The sequence below is a fragment of the Tasmannia lanceolata genome, unplaced genomic scaffold (assembly GCF_043159265.1).
Source record: "Tasmannia lanceolata isolate RefF3 unplaced genomic scaffold, GAP_Taslan_0.1 ptg000016l, whole genome shotgun sequence".
In the NCBI taxonomy this organism is placed as follows: Eukaryota; Viridiplantae; Streptophyta; class Magnoliopsida; order Canellales; family Winteraceae; genus Tasmannia; species Tasmannia lanceolata.
This window is the reverse complement of record NW_027518693.1, coordinates 1,774,702-1,792,327: the sequence shown is the minus strand read 5'-3', so window position 1 is coordinate 1,792,327 and position 17,626 is coordinate 1,774,702. Positions and strand designations below refer to the sequence as shown.

At 38.9% G+C, this 17,626-nt stretch overlaps 1 protein-coding gene across 1 annotated transcript; it reads right to left on the bottom strand.

Moving 5' to 3' along the window:
- Positions 1–5,856: 5,856 nt before the first annotated feature.
- Positions 5,857–17,007, bottom strand: LOC143848115 (lysine-specific demethylase JMJ27-like). The gene is made up of 14 exons (XM_077356943.1): positions 16,389–17,007; positions 16,150–16,280; positions 12,946–13,045; positions 12,704–12,848; positions 12,542–12,602; positions 12,328–12,425; positions 11,711–12,237; positions 10,763–11,092; positions 9,074–10,354; positions 8,912–8,984; positions 8,667–8,752; positions 8,311–8,430; positions 7,133–7,230; positions 5,857–6,845 (listed from the first exon to the last, which is right to left on the bottom strand). Exons 1-14 carry the CDS (start codon positions 16,647–16,649, stop codon positions 6,149–6,151), a joined length of 4,008 nt encoding a protein of 1,335 aa, XP_077213058.1. The 5' UTR covers positions 16,650–17,007; the 3' UTR covers positions 5,857–6,148.
- Between the last annotated feature and the right edge of the window lie 619 nt (positions 17,008–17,626).

Below are 17,626 nucleotides of genomic sequence, written 5' to 3'. Positions count from 1 at the left end.
TCAGCTACTACCCCGGGTGCCGCACAGAGCCAGATGGCCAGCTGGACAAAGGCCCTTCAGAGTCAAAGGCCTTCGCCCGAATAGCACCTCACAAAGCCCGCCCTTCTACAGGCTTGCCCTGCATGATGTCACCACCTCTGGAATTACTTCCATCACCCTAGGAAATCACACCATATCTTGTCGCTCTCCGGCCCTGCTAATCACCAGTAGTTGTACGAGATCCAGCCTCCACCATACAAGATCCTGCATCTGCTAGTTGTCGAACTGTCACAACCTGAGACTACACAAAGTGAATGTCTTGTCACATCACTCGCCAGAACCGTACACGCATGACCTGCGTCTCCAACGATTATTACGGTGTCACGTCACTGTCACAACGCGCCAAGGAACAAGGAACTCTGCCTATAAAGGGGAACCCTCCACTCAACGTCATGGGCTTCTACTTCTTCTTTTGAACTCTATCCAAGGTATGGAACCCGTTCTCCTCCCATTATCTACAAATCACTATGAACAGAGCACAACACCCAAACACCACACCCAGGTGCGCATATCTCCCCAGCCTTCCTAGTGGCCACGGCTCTCTCTTTTCGGTGTTCAGCTCTCATTCTGGTGTCTCCGTCTGACTTGAGTGTCAAAGGTTCCCTAGAGTTCCAACTCCGGGTGGTCCTTAACCTTTTGTCTGTGAGCGCAGGTCGCAGGTCGAGGCGATCTCTCTCCCTGTCATTAGAATTAGGTAGACGGCGGGACCCAGCACAATCAGGGCTGTTCGATCATCCGGTCAAATTTGAGCATCATCAGATTGGCGCACACCATGGGACCTTGATAGTGCCTCTGTGGTAAAAGAGGGCTGCACTCAAAGCTTGACACGATGGGGGCCAGGAGGAGCCCCTAGACGGCTCGCTCCTCCTCCTTCGCTTACGCCTGTGCCATGACTTCTACCATGCGAATGCGTTGCAAGGGCATCCAAAGTAAGACAAAAAAGTTCACAACACCTTCATCCTTCGGCAGAAAATAACAAATCAGAACAGAAAGAATAGATTGCATAAAAAAGGAAGTGTATAACATATCCTAGACTAGATGAAGGAAACCAACGTGTACCACGTATATCCACAAAACTCAAGAATTAACAGTTACATATAGTACCAAGATATATTCAAGAAAAGTAGGGGCGCAATCACCCAGAATGCATCAGGCTGCTTTTTCAGGTATGCAACTCGCATCAGCTCTCTGTCGTTTCTGAAACTTAGATTCCAATCCACATAACAAAAACAACATCCAAACTGAAGCTTAACAATTCCTGACAATCTAAAGGGATCAATCCAGGCATGATAAAAACACATGCATATGATACAAAGACAGAAAATATACATAGTTAAGAGGAACCCTTAAATATAAATTTAGACCTTGAAGTGTGAATTGACAAAACATCAAACATTGTTTAAAGGGATAAATCTAGGAATTCAAAAAGTAACCAAAACTTCGTTAGCAATAAGATCACTGTTCCATGTTAAATGGGTAGTTTTTTTTTATGAGTTGGCATGATCCCATCCAAAATAAACAGCTTGTCCAGGTAGCTTGCATGAGCATGTGCCAATAGATCATGCCAACTACCCATGTTAAATGGGTAGTTGGCATTATCCCATCCAAAATAAACAGCTTGTCCAGGTAGCTTGCATGAGCATGTGCCAAAAGGCATAGTGTCCATGTCAGCTCAAGCTTAAATAATGCAGACCAATTTGGCTGTGCCAACAGCTTTAATAGCAATATTCCCTCAGACCTAGCCAGCCTAACTGATCTGATACCATGAAGAAAGGTCACAAGTACAAGAACAAAAAAGTTTAAATTGAACGTAAGGAAATTGCAGTCCCATGCAATGTGATTACTAGATCATTTCCATCTTCAGGATCCTTGGGTACAAGCAATGAACATGTAGGATTAGCAACAAGTCCTATATTTACCAATAGATCTTCAAGTAACTATGGTGTCTTCATAAGAAAAAAAATCTCGAATGAAACCAAGCAAAAAAGCAAACAAATATGAAATGGGAGATGATATCTTTCTGACATTTACGCCCCTCTTGTATGCTAAAGTTCTTTGATTGGCTGTTGATAGTGCCAATATCAAAATAGGGGAATGCAGGTATGATGCTCTCTATTAATGATATTATATTTAGGGAAATGATATCAGCGCAACCATGTTTTAATAATTTGCACGAACCTAGCTTGTGTTTTCTTTTTAAATGGGCTTGTGAGAGCTTTTAGGGAACTGTAATAACCTTTTGACAGCTCTTTAAATACTAAAAGACAATATGCATATCTTTGTATGAACTGCCAAACTAGTAATTGCTAATATTGGAGATCCATCATGATCGCACACAAAGTCACCCATCTATCCCGATGTATAACACTCGTATACCTCTGGACATACAAAGAGAAAGAAAAAGGTAGGGGAGAATTGTCATTATTGTGCATCCCATTTGACACTCATTACAAAAATTGAGTGAAGAATTCTTGCACAAGATCCTAACATGAAACCCATAACTCACTGAAAGGTCAGTCTACAAAAGTGACAATTCATGTTAGTTCCGAAACAGAGCAGCGGGACAATGCAAAAGTGACAATTCATGTAGTTTCGAAACAGAGCGAGTGGGACAACAGCAAAAGCTGAGCAAACACCTTACCTATCCAAACAAAAGGCAATCTCAGAGTTTGAAGGTGATCAAGCAAATGAGAATTCAAATCTGTTTCTATTCAAATATCGGGTTGATTCCTGGCACTTCGCCTACAATATTTTATTACAAGGCTTGACAACCACTTATGGAGCATTTGGTTTCTGCATCCATATGAATCTTCTTCTATTTATGTGTAGCATACAGAACATGTTTCTCAGTTTCTTCTACAATGTTGAATGGTGAATTAATCGCAATGATGTATATTACAATGTCTCACACTTCAAAACCACTGACTGAAGGCATGCATTGGGCATTTTGCTTTCAGACAACACACTAAACACCAGTTTGGAGGCATCCCATGACTTCCATTTTTTTTAATGATGTCCCATGACTTCCAAATCTCATCAAGAATTCTTAAAACAGTGATCATGGTCCCTCCCTCTGCCTTCCTTCTCTATATACAGCTGCATTTGCTTCATGTCGGCATCGTTCGATCGCTATGGTTACTATAACAAAATGAGATGTCATTCCCATTCTTTATATGCTTACTATCACAGATGAACATGGGCATTCATGTATGAGACACCCTTAACTATTGCCCCAATACAGAATGTGAACGATGAGAATTAGTGAAAAATATGAATTCTTAAGAGAAATAGAGAGACATGGGCATTCATACATGAGACACCCTAAACTTCCTTGATTTGTGCAGATATAATTTGAAGTGTAGATGCCAAAATCCAGACTACATTGCTAATTAAGTTTATCATTGTTGTCTTAAATTCCAAATGTCCCCCAGGTCCCCAACTTCACGTTCTCAAGAGAAGGTACCATTCCCATTCTTACTATAGTGCCACTCCCATCATAAGGCTTGAGAAATTCATCTTCTTTATCTTCTTGAGTGGGCTTAGATGTGTAGGCCGCTGTGATGAAATCAGCTATTCTTGTTAAGAAAAGGGTTCTCACCAAAGCATAGAACTCACTAGAAACCAATACCTTTGAGTGGGGGACATGTTGAATGCCAGCATCATCCTGATAGTAATTAGGAAAAGCAATGGTTAGTTGATTTTCACATGCATTCTGGTGAGAAAAAAAAAAAAAAGAAGTACGCGAAAGGGGGAGCGGTCCGTCCGCTGGAATGAGCAGTAGTAGGATCTTGGAAGCTCAGCTCACGTCCGAACAGGTCTTGAGCGCCTCGCAACTGACTTGCTGCAGCGAAAAAATAAGAAAAGGCCACTCAGTAGGTTTGAGTGGATACTTCATTAACCATAGAGAAGGATGCATCGCTCTGTTTTTCTTCAGTGAGTATAATAATATACAGCAATTTCAGACATTCCTTTTGTGGGTATATAAAAACACAAGCTTGAGATCATATATCCCCCTCTAAACACAAGTATATTCACATTGGTTTTTGTTCTGTAAATTCCAGTTCTAATAATATATTAAACATCAGTAATAAAGTATCATCAATCCGAGAACTTGACCAATAGACAGCGAGCTAATTAGTTATTTTCAGTCGTTACTAATAATTGATATACATTTGTATACTGATGATGGTCCAAAACTATCCACTTGGCTTCGTCAAATGAAGGAAAAGGTGTTCATACACAAAGCATACAGTCCACTGCCTAATTTAGAAGATAGAGTTCACCAAATATCATGCTTCTAAATTTCTAATCCCTGAAGTTCTGCTTCGGAGGAACCACATACATTCACTAAGACTTCTAGTAGAGGATTTGTTCAAACTGCAGCATAGACACATTCAAATATTCTTAGATCCATTTGTCCTAAGACTAGGAGTAGAGGGAAGAATTGGTTCCGAAGATTTACAGCAGAAACCAGAAAATGACCAAATTTCACCAAACATAATTAACTTCAAGAATCAACTCGCCTTCAGCTCAAAACAATTGTACTCCTTACTGGAATTAAAATCAATTAGATGATCCTATAGTGAATATAAACAAGTCAATACTAAATCATTAAGGAAATGTTATCAGCACTACTGTATTTTGATGAGGGCACTCCTCACTTGATTAAAAGTACGGTATGGCCCACACCATAGGATGATCCAAACCGTCCATTAGATGGGCCACAGCCTAAATAGGTTTTTGGGGCACAACCTATTTAGGCTGTGGCCCATCTAATGGACGGTTTGGATCATCCTATGGTGCAGGCCATACCGTACTTTTAATCAAGTGAGGAGTACCCTCATCAAAATACAGCAGTGCTGATAACATCTCCTAATCATTAATTGATTATTAAGTAAATCAGACGATGAAGATCTCTTTTACTACAAAGATAGTAGAAAATTTCATCCAGATCCATCTCAGCGCTTAGGAAAATTCAATAATTTTATCTATGAGATCAAACTAAGAATACCCGATTTCACACGAAGGTGACATGCTCCACTTCATCCGTCAAATACAAAAACATAATTTGACCTAGAAACATTAGTAAAGAACAGATATAAGAGAGAGAGAGAAAGAGAGTCAACGCGTATAATCAGTTGATAATCACCGATTTTGGTAATTACTCTCCTAACCATTTTTCTTTTAATTTAAATAATCGATTATACTTTATAATCGGTTATTGGCCTTTACCAACAGATCACCTTTTTAGCACAATCGATCATAAAACACATTCGGTTGCCAATAACCTCAAATGAAAAAAAGGCCTTCATAAGGGCGAGAAGAGAGTTCCTTTAGCATGGGGTTTTAGAGTTTTGAAAATTTAAATGGAACATGACCGATACAGAAGAGTGCTTAGGTATGCAGGCAGAATCAATTGTAATACAACGAGGTCCGTCCAATAATACAGTAGGACTTGTACTTGGTTGATTTAGAAGAGTGCTTAGGTTGTAGGGTCCAATCAATTGTAATACAAAAGATGTCCGCCCAATAATACAGTGGGACTTGTACTTGGTTGATCTAGACCACCCATATCTTCAATGACCCAAATATTATGTCAATCAGAGCCTTGGAAGTAGATGGTGAAAGCTTACATACAAGCAACGATCCACATTCAAATACCAAAAATACACATTATTGGACTTTAGGGATTGGTGTGATTTCTAAGCCATTGAAGATCCAACATTATGGTGGCCTATCCGATAGAAGTATTTCGTCTGTAACAACAATTATAAGAATATAAAAACACATTACAGATGCTTTCATACAAAAAGAACAAAAGAGCCAAATCTCATCTGCTGTTTTACTTGCAACACAATGAAAAAACAACAGCAGGAGGCTGTAGAGAACAACACACATTTCACATTTTCTGCACAAAATGGGCAATTAAAGTACGCCCTACCAAAAGAACAAAAGAGCCATGTCTCATCTGTTGCAATAAATGACAAAAGCAACAGCAGGAGAGGCCGTAGAGACAGTTTCTGCACAAAATGGGCAACTATAGTACGCCCCTATGTAGAAAATTGAAACTCGGAGATGAGACATCGCCGGATTTCATAAATATAGTCTTCTATTCAATGAAGGGTAGCGGGGTGGTGGGTGATGAGATCGGAGAAGCTTTCGATATGGGTGTTGTTGCCGGCAATGGCACTGGATGTTCACATAGTTGCGATGAACTATCAGAAATTGGTTCTGCTGTTTCTTTTGGCAGTGTGTTTTCTGAAGGATGTTCACATAGTTGCAGTGGACTATCAGAACTTGGTTCTGCTGTTTCTTTTGGCAGTGTGTTTTCGGAAGGATGTTCACATAGTTGCGATGAACTATCAGAAATTGGTTCTGCTGTTTCTTTTGGCAGTGTGTTTTCTGAAGGATGTTCACATAGTTGCGGTGGACTATCAGAACTTGGTTCTGCTGTTTCTTTTGGCAGTGTGTTTTCGGAAGGATGTTCACAGAGTTGCAGTGGACTATCAGAACTTGGTTCTGCTGTTTCTTTTGACAGTGTGTTGTCGGAAGGATGTTCACATAGTTGTGGTGGACTATCAGAACTTGGTTCTGCTGTTTCTTTTGGCAGTGTGTTTTCAGAAGGATGTTCAGATAGTTGCAGTGGACTATCAGAACTTGGTTCTGCTGTTTCTTTTGGCAGTGTGTTTTCGGAAGAATGTTCACACAGTTGCGATGGACGATCAGAACTTGGCTCTGCTGTTTGCTTGGGCAGTGTTTTTTTGGCAGATTTCTTCTTCCTCTTGGCTGGAGGCTTTTTCTTCAGCCTGCAATGATATCCAAAAGGTCAAAGAAGGATGACAAAAATTCCCAGGTGTGCACAAAATGCACGGGTTAGTGTTGAATCTTAAACAACAGGATGTGGGCTAAAAGTCACCCTAGGATTGATAGGGGCCAAACCTATACCACCCATAGAAGACCAAGCAATCAAGCCCAACTCCAATTTTGTCAGTATAAGAAATTGCAAGTCCCATAAGAACACAATGTAACAGAACGATATAATATGATAACGATTCAAAACCAGAATGTGCACAAGGTTTCAAGCCAGACTCACTTTGGCTTGGATGTCTTCACTGGCTCAGATGAAGGATCAGATGTCCCCAGAATATCATTCATAGCTTTGTCGATTGCATGAAGGGTCATCTTCTTTACCTGTTCCATGCAATCAGATTCAAGGTAAATCAAAAGAACATGGGTGTTGGAAGAATATACAAATTCCAATTCGGGAATAATTTGTCAAGGCGCTGTCTCTAATTTCTAAAGACGCTATGTTCGAGAATTCTGAGAGGAAAAAAAAAGCAGAAGTTTATTTTAAAAAACAAGCAAGAAAAAAGAAACTAATAACAGAAGTACATTGAATGGTATACTACCATTTCGGAAAAAAAAAATAGATTATATGGTATACTGGTGAAGTATATCTACTTGTAGCAGAAAGGTCACAGGCTCAGTTCGGCAAGGTATACATTTTAAGAACATCTACGTGTATCGTAGAGGTTGCGGGCTCTGTTCGCACTAAGTCCGTCTGATATGAATATTTGAATTTTTTTTCAGTGATATTAGAATTAATTGAGTCACTTATTGGGAAAATTGCTCAATTAATATTCTCTGGTTCAGAGTGCTTGGCTTTGAAGGAGCTGGAGGCTACCGAAGCATATAAGAATTGATAACACACAAAAACAACACAAATGAATAGACTCTCTCTCTCTCTCTCTCTCTCTCTCTCTCTCTCTCTCTCTCTCTCTCTCTCTCTCTCTCTCTCTCTCTCTCTCTCTCTCTCTGTATATATATATATATATATAGGATATGCTAGGGACCATCACAGAAAGGCATTTCGCAGCTGGCTGCTGCATGAGAGCAACCACCTCAGATGAATTAAATGAATAAGACAAAATCTGCTGAAAAGTGAGCCTGTGTGGCTGCTCTCAAATGCAACAGTCAGCCGCGAGATGCCTTTCTGTGATGGACCCTAGCAAATTCTATATATATATATATATATCCAAAACAGTGATTGGGTTAGGATGATCGTATAGGGCTGATTTTTGGTACACACCCTATTCATGGAAGGGCCTTCCAAATGAATGCTTTGGATCCCCCAAAAATTTGGTCCCCACTATGGTTTGTGCAGCCATGCACAGATAAGCTATCTGTGCAGCTGCACACAAACCATTTTCTCTATATATATATACATGATTATCTATGTGTGTTGCAGGAACTAGGAAGAGATCGATATACCTCTAGTTTGTCTTCCTTTGCCCAGTGATCCTTGGGAAGTACTCGGAATTCTTCTGTCACACGGACGCACTCATGAACATTTTCAGGTGAGACAAAGTCAAGTGCAACCTTTATACAAGACTGTAAACATAAAAGCAAGAGCTTCATAAGATGAAGTCTAGTAAGTCAATTGAGTGCTCCATTATTTATTGGCATGATCAGTGATCCTCCCAATGATGCAAGTTGATTTCACCTCAAACTGCCAATGAATAAGTTCTTAAGTTTTTACTGGACACATGAACAAGGAAGACTATGAAATGGTCTCGAGTAATACATTTGTGGCAACTAATGCATTAACAAATTCGTGATCTACATACCTTGAGATTTCTAACTTGGTGAGGACAACCGGCAGGAATAAAAACAGCCTCTCCAAGATTTTGAACAAAGGTCCACGGTTCAATTCCTACACAAACACCAAAGCATCTAAAATATCATTCAGATTTCAGGGTATCAACAAAGTAAACATCCTACCAAATATAAGGCATGAAAATGGAATCAAAAGGAAAAGGAAAATAGGAGAGAACATTAAGTCGACAACTAAACTATGGTGAAGTAAACTAACCAAATTCTTCCTTAAGCTTCCCTTTATGCTCCATAGTTAAATAAAAAGTTTGGTCAAGAATGGGATCAACAACCTGGTAAAACAAAAGAATGATAAATTGCATGTAATTGTCAAAATGAATAGAAGTGCAGTATCCCTTTTATATGTCCTATCATTGATTACCTTTTCTAATTCGAATTCTCTAAAGTGCTTCCTAAGGTATTCCTGTAGCTTAGAAACATCTTGTCTTCGGAAAATATCCCAAAGGGCACCACCGGCTAACAGTTCGGACTTCAACTTATTGCCAAAATTTGCAGGCATTCTCATCTTCCTCGCATAGACTTTGTGAGAGTTTGAACTATTTTTAGAAACACGAGGAATATTTTTGCGTTTACTAGTATTCTTCACCACATTATCCTTGCTACTTTCTCCTTTCTGGTCATCAATAGAAGTCTCAAGTGCTTCACTACTCACAGTTTCAGCACATTCCTGTGTGCCATTTCTGTTAATCTCTTCACCAGTACAACTTTTTACAACACGAGAACTAGATTTCCTCATATTGTGTACTTTCCCCATAGCACGATCAAGTGGAAGTTCAGATCTCAACTTATTCCCGGAAACTCTGCCTCTTCCTCTCTTCCTCTTTGTACCCCTAACTCGCTTCTTCTCCAGACTCTTTTCAGAAACACCATGAGTATTTCTGCAACGAGCAGTCGCATTCCCAACATAATCATTGAAACCATCTTCTGATGGGGGGCCACAAAAAACATTTTCACCCTTTGGCTCATCCATCAAAGGCATATGTGCTTCCATAGTTATAGTTTTAACGTCACAAAAACCAGCATCAACACCTTTCGGCACCCCATTGAAAACAAGTTCCTCACTTACATCAGTTTTGACGCCGAAAGAGCTAGCCTCTTCCTTATTCTTCTCTGGGCAGTTTTCTCCCCCTTGTTCATCAGCTAAATCATCAATATCTCCATTAGTTTCAGTTTTTAAACTAAAAAAACCAGGACTCTTCTCTTCTGCTTTACCAAACACAGCAAATTCTTCATGGTCCCCAGTTTTGACAGAAAAGGAACCTCTCCCTCCCTCTTTTTGTTCTTCAATACCAGCAAATTCTTCATTTATTTCATCCTTGAAAATAGATAGAACACCAGCATTAGATTCACAATCTCCATCTACAACATCTAACTTGCTCAGTTTAGGTCCACTGCCAAGGACAATGGTGTCTCCTTTTCTCTCACCAGGGCCATCATCAGTAGAGATGCCATCTGACCGGAATTTATCCATCTCCGCAATGTGTTTCTCAGCAGATGGTGCAGGGAGCTTCTCATCAACCTTTTGCTGTAGTTTACAAAGTTCACTTTGATCTTCAGCGTGATGCTTTTTCTTCAATTCTTCTGTACTAGAAACCTGTTCTGAGTCATGAACTACTTCTGCCGTATGCATCAAAACATTCACCTGAATTGAAAGTAAGCAAAATAACAAATTAGGAAAATTTTACAACAACAATTAAACAATGTCCATGATATGAGATAATCACATAATTATGAACAATGATCTAGATAAAAACATTAGTGAAATAGAAAACCTAGTCAAACTCAATGAATTTCATTGTGATTACGAGACTAATTTGCAATGAATTTCATTGTGGCAACACAGCAAAAACTGGCTTATCGACACCGAACTCTGACAAGTCATCTCAGTCAGATAATGATATGACTTATGATTACCAAGGTCAAAAATTAAATTATATAAAAAAGACAAATTTTTTCAATAAAATGACGAATTTAATAAATTCTATATTGGAATTGAGTTTTTAAATATTGATTATTGATAGAGACAAGCCGTGAGACTTTGTTAGCTTACCGCATCTGACAGATCGTAATGAAGCTTAGTTACAGAATCTCCATTCCCTAATTCTTGAGATGTCCCATAAGCTATATATGTCTTTGGTCCCAAGTCCGGTTTTAGGGTTTTTTCTGGCAACTTTGAAGCAACATTAAGAAGACCAAGCTTCGGATCTGTGTACACAAGATATGGCAAAGCACCAATGAATTCAGCACAATGGCGCGGTAACCGCTCTTCAAATAAATTAGAAGGGGGCCAATCTTTCAATTTGAGCATCTGAGGCCAATGATCGTCATGTTTTCTGCCCTCTGTATATCCTTTAAAAAAGCTGTGAATATTAGTCTCAACCTGCATATTATATCAAAATTTGATACAAGGTTAGATAAAGTCCACCGTATGACTATTGTAATAAAAGCCAGAGTTAGAGATATAGAAAAGACAAAAGAGACGCATGGTTTGATTCACATGCTCTGAGGCACACAATCACAATTACAGTAAAAATTCCAAAGCCAGAAACCCTATTTAAGAATTGAAGTGGATTAGGAAATAACTGTGTAATAAAAAAACACAGTTTAATCGCACAAGAAGCCAAGGACAACAGAAAACCATAATGTATTATGCATAAAGCAATGATTCCATATGCAGTGCGACCGTATAATATGGTTGTAATTATCTACTCAACTTATGGGATGTACCTAGATCATAACGGTAAAAAAAGGAATGATAGAATGAAGGGTGCACTTGCAAAAATCAGCTTCAAGGGCGCCCTTATTGGTTGATTGCAGCAAAGTCGCTGCGGTTTCCACTTTTTTCGGCACCATCCACATTTTTCAGTGCCATCAATAAATGCACTTTGCTAAAATCAACCAATAGGGGGGCCTTGAAGCTGATTTTTGCAAGGGCACTCTTCATTCCTCCGGTAAAAATATAATACCACTTTAACCATAGGAGGGCAATAGAACTAACCTCACGCCAATCCAAGCAATCAATAGCCTCCACTGTGTAACACTCAAAACCAGCCCTGGAAACTTTATTCTCACGAAATGCACGCCACATAACAAATGGTTCCCAGCTCAATCCAGATGTGAAATCAAGAACATTGCGAACAATCACTGGCTCACCTTTGATCCAATGCATCTGGAAATGCTCTAGGTCTCCATGTCGAGTATCTCTTGCATGTGGGCAATATAGATAGTTGTCATCAGAATCTTCTCTAGAAGCTGCTTTTCGTGAGTTACTGGAATCAAAATGGGCACCCGAGTTGAAGCAAGAGCATCGTTCAGAAATGTCAGGCAATTGCAAAAGTTTCTTGCTGTCAACAATGTCCACTGCCTTCCTTTCCAACTCCAAGACCCAATCCTTCGGAAAGATGCTCTTGAGCTCCAAAAGGCAATCACTACAGCCACCCATTGCCTTTGGAGGACAAGGAATACTTCCATTCATGTTGGCTTCCCATTCAACTAATGGCCTGGCATTTTCAGTAGAAGTCGCCCCTACATGCACGTTTGAAACTCTCATTAGCTTGTTAGTCTTGGGAACAATATCACCATCCAAATAAGCTTTTCCTCTATCCTATAGGTTACCTTCACGGATCTCCCGGCAACAACTAAGGCATAGTTCATATGAACAGTTTGGACAGCTTCTATGAAAGTCAATAATAGAAGTGTTGCAGTTGTTACTGGTCCAGTCAAATATTATATATCAGGTTCTCAACAAATTAAGAAACCAACAAAAAAGAAAATCTAAACAAATTCCATGATAAATTTTAGAATAATTCAGGGAAGAGAAATCTGCCAGTAAATGCGTTCATCATCCATGCAAACTGCCAGTTGAAGGTCAATTTCAGCCGGTAATAATCCTATTCAAATGAACATTTTCGTTAAAAAAACAATTAAGAAGAATGATGTCAGAACTGCCATTCAAAAAAAGGAATGATGTCAAAACTAAAGCAAATACTACCTTGTATCTTAGCCTCCAACTCCTTTTCCCTTATTTGATCCTGATTCATTTGTTTCAGAAATGGTAGAAGTAGATCTATCAAATAATGAGACCATCGTTTTCTTTCAGCTTGTCTTTCAGCTTCATACACCCGCCTCACTGAAATCTGGTGTACCATGAATAAATTCAGATGGCATCAATCGAGCTAGGAGGATCGAAGGTTATTTTACTGAACAATAAATGTTGGAGAATAAATAACAGACCTGGGGTATCTCATGTAGACGTAAACACTGCTTGCAATTGCAATTTCCACAACAGGCTGGGCAAGCCTCTGCAATGTCTGCCTCCGACAGTTGAGGATACCTGTTATTCATTATCCAAACAAAAGAATTGAGCATAATAAAATCCACACTATAAATTTAAGTGTGATCACTTTGATGGCATGGACCACAAAAGCAAACACAGGCACGGTACATCCAAATTAGATAAATACATAAATTCACCAAATCAATTATGGCATCACATTTTTCATAGAAAGATAGAAAAGATAAATGATTGCAACTACAATATATGAAACACTGAGAAAGATAGAAAAGATAAGTGATTGCAATTGAAACATGTGAAACATTGACAAGGCTACATTGCCTAAAGTGAAAGTGAACACGAAGGCTATTGCTGGTTAAAAATTAAGAAAATAAATGTTGGAAATAACAAATTCACAAAGAGCACGTGATGAAGCATTAATTGATTGATAGCTCAACTTCCAAAAAAAATACAAGGCATTTATATAAATGAGAAGGAATCCTTCAATAGAGGGAGTCTACTTAAATAAATAGCTGTTCTGTAAACCACTACTGCTGCTCCAACACCAGCGGGAATGAGTAGATTCAGGAAAAGCTAATAAGCAACTATTCCCTCAGTTTGACTAAATTTCTGTTCAACACCATCAAAAGCATTCAATCTAACTCACAAATGCAGGTCTAGCATATTATCATCACCGAGTGTTGCAGAAATAACAATGGCATATGCAACTCTTTAACTTGTACTGATGGCCTTTACTAACTTTATGAAGAGAAATGAACTGATTGATCTCCCTTTGAGTGGGGCCAATACACCTGGGCTAGAAGCTTAAGTATGAGAAGGATTAATCAGTTCCTCATCTGCCCTTTGGAGCTCGTTAAACCGAATGTGTCAATGTGCTATGGCTAATGCTATTTTGGATCATTGACCTATATTGGAGCTGCGATTGAAGTCATGAGATCTGACCAGTTCTGATTCGAGCTAACCTAGCTTGAAGTCCCAAATATCAAGGAGAGACAAGTGGTTGGTGAAAATAGATGAACATCCCTGGCCGACTGATGTAGTGATTGGCCATTGGCCAAGAGCTTTGATTTGTGAAGAATAAGCACAAGAAACGGAATCAGGATAACATGCAAAGTATGGTAGAACAAAAGTCTAGGGTGTTATCTCGCTTGCAGGAAATTTGTCAAATGGAAGAAGTTGGATTAGCAAGAGAGGAGGCTACTCAGCCTTAAGCAAGGAGCTCAATCCATGAAGGAATACATAAAAGGGTTTCTACTCTTGATAGCCATTGATGCATTAGTTGAAGATGAAGAGCAAACTACTGCTCGATACATCAGTGGATTGCGATTTCAGATTGAGAAGTCGGTTTCCCTTCACAGCCTCATCATTGTTGATGATGCCTTCCAATTGGAATTGAAGGCAGAGAAGATGACACATCGTTCTCAGCAAAGGGACACGAACGAGGGTCCATATTAGTTCGGCCGCAAGGGATCCTATGGCTAGTCGACCGAACCTCAATTTCATACTAGGAGCAATGTTAAGAGTCCCATGTAGATGATTCAAACGTGGGACGTGGGCTTTCAGGACCCAAGCCACCCACTATCCCTAGCTTCTTTGAGCCAAAGATAGGGGCTTGTGATAGATCAGTTTGTTAGAAAGATTTCTTAGACCTTGAATATTATTAATTATAGATCTGCTTTCTTTGATTTTGATTATATTGTCTGACTTCGAATCCTACTTGGCTGAATTGGTTCTGTTAATGAAAGATTTCAAAGGCTAGGAATATTAATGAAAATCTCTGACTGAATTGAGTATCGTGTGATGTTTTATTTCATTTGGGAATGCATGTTACTATTTACTTGAACTAGAAATCATTACTTTGCTTCTAAGTTCCCAGAAGTTAATCCACAAATCCTAGGTTTGCATCAAATGGTGAAACACACTTTTTCTTTTCAAATAAGATTATAGGAAGAGAATTTCTTTGTAACAATGATAAATGCATGACCACTTCGAGTACAGGCATATGTTACGGACAGACATCTTTAGCTTTCTTCATGGCTGGCTGTTATTTCTTGCGAAAGAGAAACGTATGGCAAATTAATAAGGAAATTGAGTCCATCTCACCTTGCATCTATCATATGCAATAGGAATGCAACATGTGCTAAAAAAATGGATGAGGGGACAACCAAATACATTTAAACTCATCAACAACGATGATAATGGATTGTGTATTGCGGAATCTGATTTTTCTTTATTATAACACATTGTTTCCAATATTGAGAAATCAATTATCAAATATAAAGAATCCAATGATCACACAACCTCAGTACTACTGGACAAAGTTCGGTACCATAGTCATCCCAGTCAAAAAACGTCCATTAAACTCCACTATTGTTAGAAACCGATACACCAGTAAAAGCAAATGAGAGAAGTGACGTGGGGAGGCTGAAGACAAGGAACATAATCTAGCATTGAGAAAATATGAAAAGGAAAATAGGATAATATAGGGGAAAAGTAATACAGTCTAAAACACATTCAAAGTGTCAATCAGCAACTGCAGATGTGTACAATGATAAAATCAATCGATCTGAGGCGCAAACTCCATATTCCATCAAACAAACTCCTTTTTAAGAAAAAGAGAATAGGATAATATGGGGAAAAAGTAATACAGTCTAAAATATGTTCAAAGTGTCAATCATGGTTTTAAATTTCGACTGAAATCTGAAATTTCAGGGTTTCAGTCCAGACCAAAACCGAAATTGGGTATACCCCGAATTCAGTTGAAATTCCATTTTCCCCGAATTTTTGTTCTAAATTTAAGGAATTTCACTCAAAAAATCTCAAATTTTTTCATTATTTAATATTTTTCCAAAATTTCGGCCGAAATTACCGAATTAACACACTACATATTCCATCAAACAAACATTAACACTAGTCTGTTAATTCATACAAATTTAACTTTAAGAAAGGAAAATAGGATAACATGGAGGTACAAGTAAGACAGTAAAATCCATGTTCAAAGTGTCAATCTGCAACTGGATATTTGTACACTGATAAAAAAAAAATCAATCAATCTGAAGAACAAACTCCATATTCCATCAAACAAACAGCAACACCCTTTTATTAATTCACAAAAAAAAAAAAAAAAAATGCAGGCAACATACCAACTCTCTATACATGGTACACAATATCGTTTGGAAGGGCATTTCTTGCACCGAACAACCCTTCCTTTATCATTTCTCTGACATTGATGGCACATATTGCTTTCCCCTGGTTTTGCTTTTTCCTTCTTACCCTACAAACACCAATGTAAAAAAAAACCCTCAAAACAGGAAGAAAAAAAATACTAATCAAATGCAAGGAAGTTAAAAAAACAAAAAAACTAGTACAAAAATCAGCTCACATTCATTCCATTGCCCAAACCCAGCCTCGGATTGTTCGAAACCATAACAGGATCCTCCTTTGTTTCAACTTTCACCTTTTGAATCTGTCTCTGGGACTCCATCTGCTTTTCTGACTTGATTTTGTCCTTCAATATAACAACCTCACGCTTTGGTGGTCGCCCTCGTTTTCTTTTCTTGGACATAGTCTCTGTATCTTCTTCATTCACACCTTCATCTTTCTTCTTCTTCTTCAAACCCTTTTTACCCTTCAATCCACCCATTCAAACCCAGTTTTGAAAACCGCCCCTTGTTTGCTTTTCTGGTCTAGCCCACAGAGATATATTTGAAAGAGAGGGAGGTGATTAGAGAGCTCTTAAATTGATTTGAAAGGAGGCTTTTTGAGTGAAATTGGCGGGAAAAACGCGCGCCCGTTTGGGGCGTAATCTAAGCCATTCATTTCCCAATGCTCTTCTAAACCGTTCGTTAATTTCAAAGGGACTTTAGAGCATAAAATCTAAACTATAGCTTTTGGTAATCTGCCAACGCTCTTCTACGAGGTTGCAGGATCAGCCTTTCGGCGCATATTAGTGGGCACTGAGTACAACAGAAAGGGAAAGTGAGACATTCGCTGATTCGCCCCCCTGTTTGGCTTTTTTTTTTTTTTACATTCGCTGGCTAGCTGCTCTTCTTCTCTCACCACCCCCTTTATTTAAGACTATTTTTTACTGGATTTGGCAGGAACCATCGCAGAAGGCATTTTGGGAGCAGCTGTTGCATGAGAGAGCAGCCACATAGGCTAAGATTTCAGCAGATTTTGTCTTATTCATTTTATTCATCCTATGTGACTGCTGTCTCATGCAACAGCCATGCCACAAAATGCCTTATGCTGTGTTCCCTAGCAAATCCCTTTTTTTACATGAGGGCTCATCGCCTCTCACCCCCACCCACGCCCACCTAACATACTAAAAGTTGTACTTCTATTGTTCAATAATGTACTAAAAGTTAAAATTCTATTGTTGGGTGCACACAATACATGTAGAGCTAGGTAGAGAGAGGAGGTGAAGCCAAGATACAAACTACTGTTGTTGAAGCCTCACTGCCATCCTCCCTGACTTATATATTAACTTCTGAGGCTCTGTTCACTTGCGTTCCCGGGAAAGCAAATCCCTAGAAACAGACTCTTTTTTTCTTGACAAGACCTTGACAAGACATAATTCTGGTGTTCACTTGCTTTCCTGAGAAAATAACAAACCTGGGT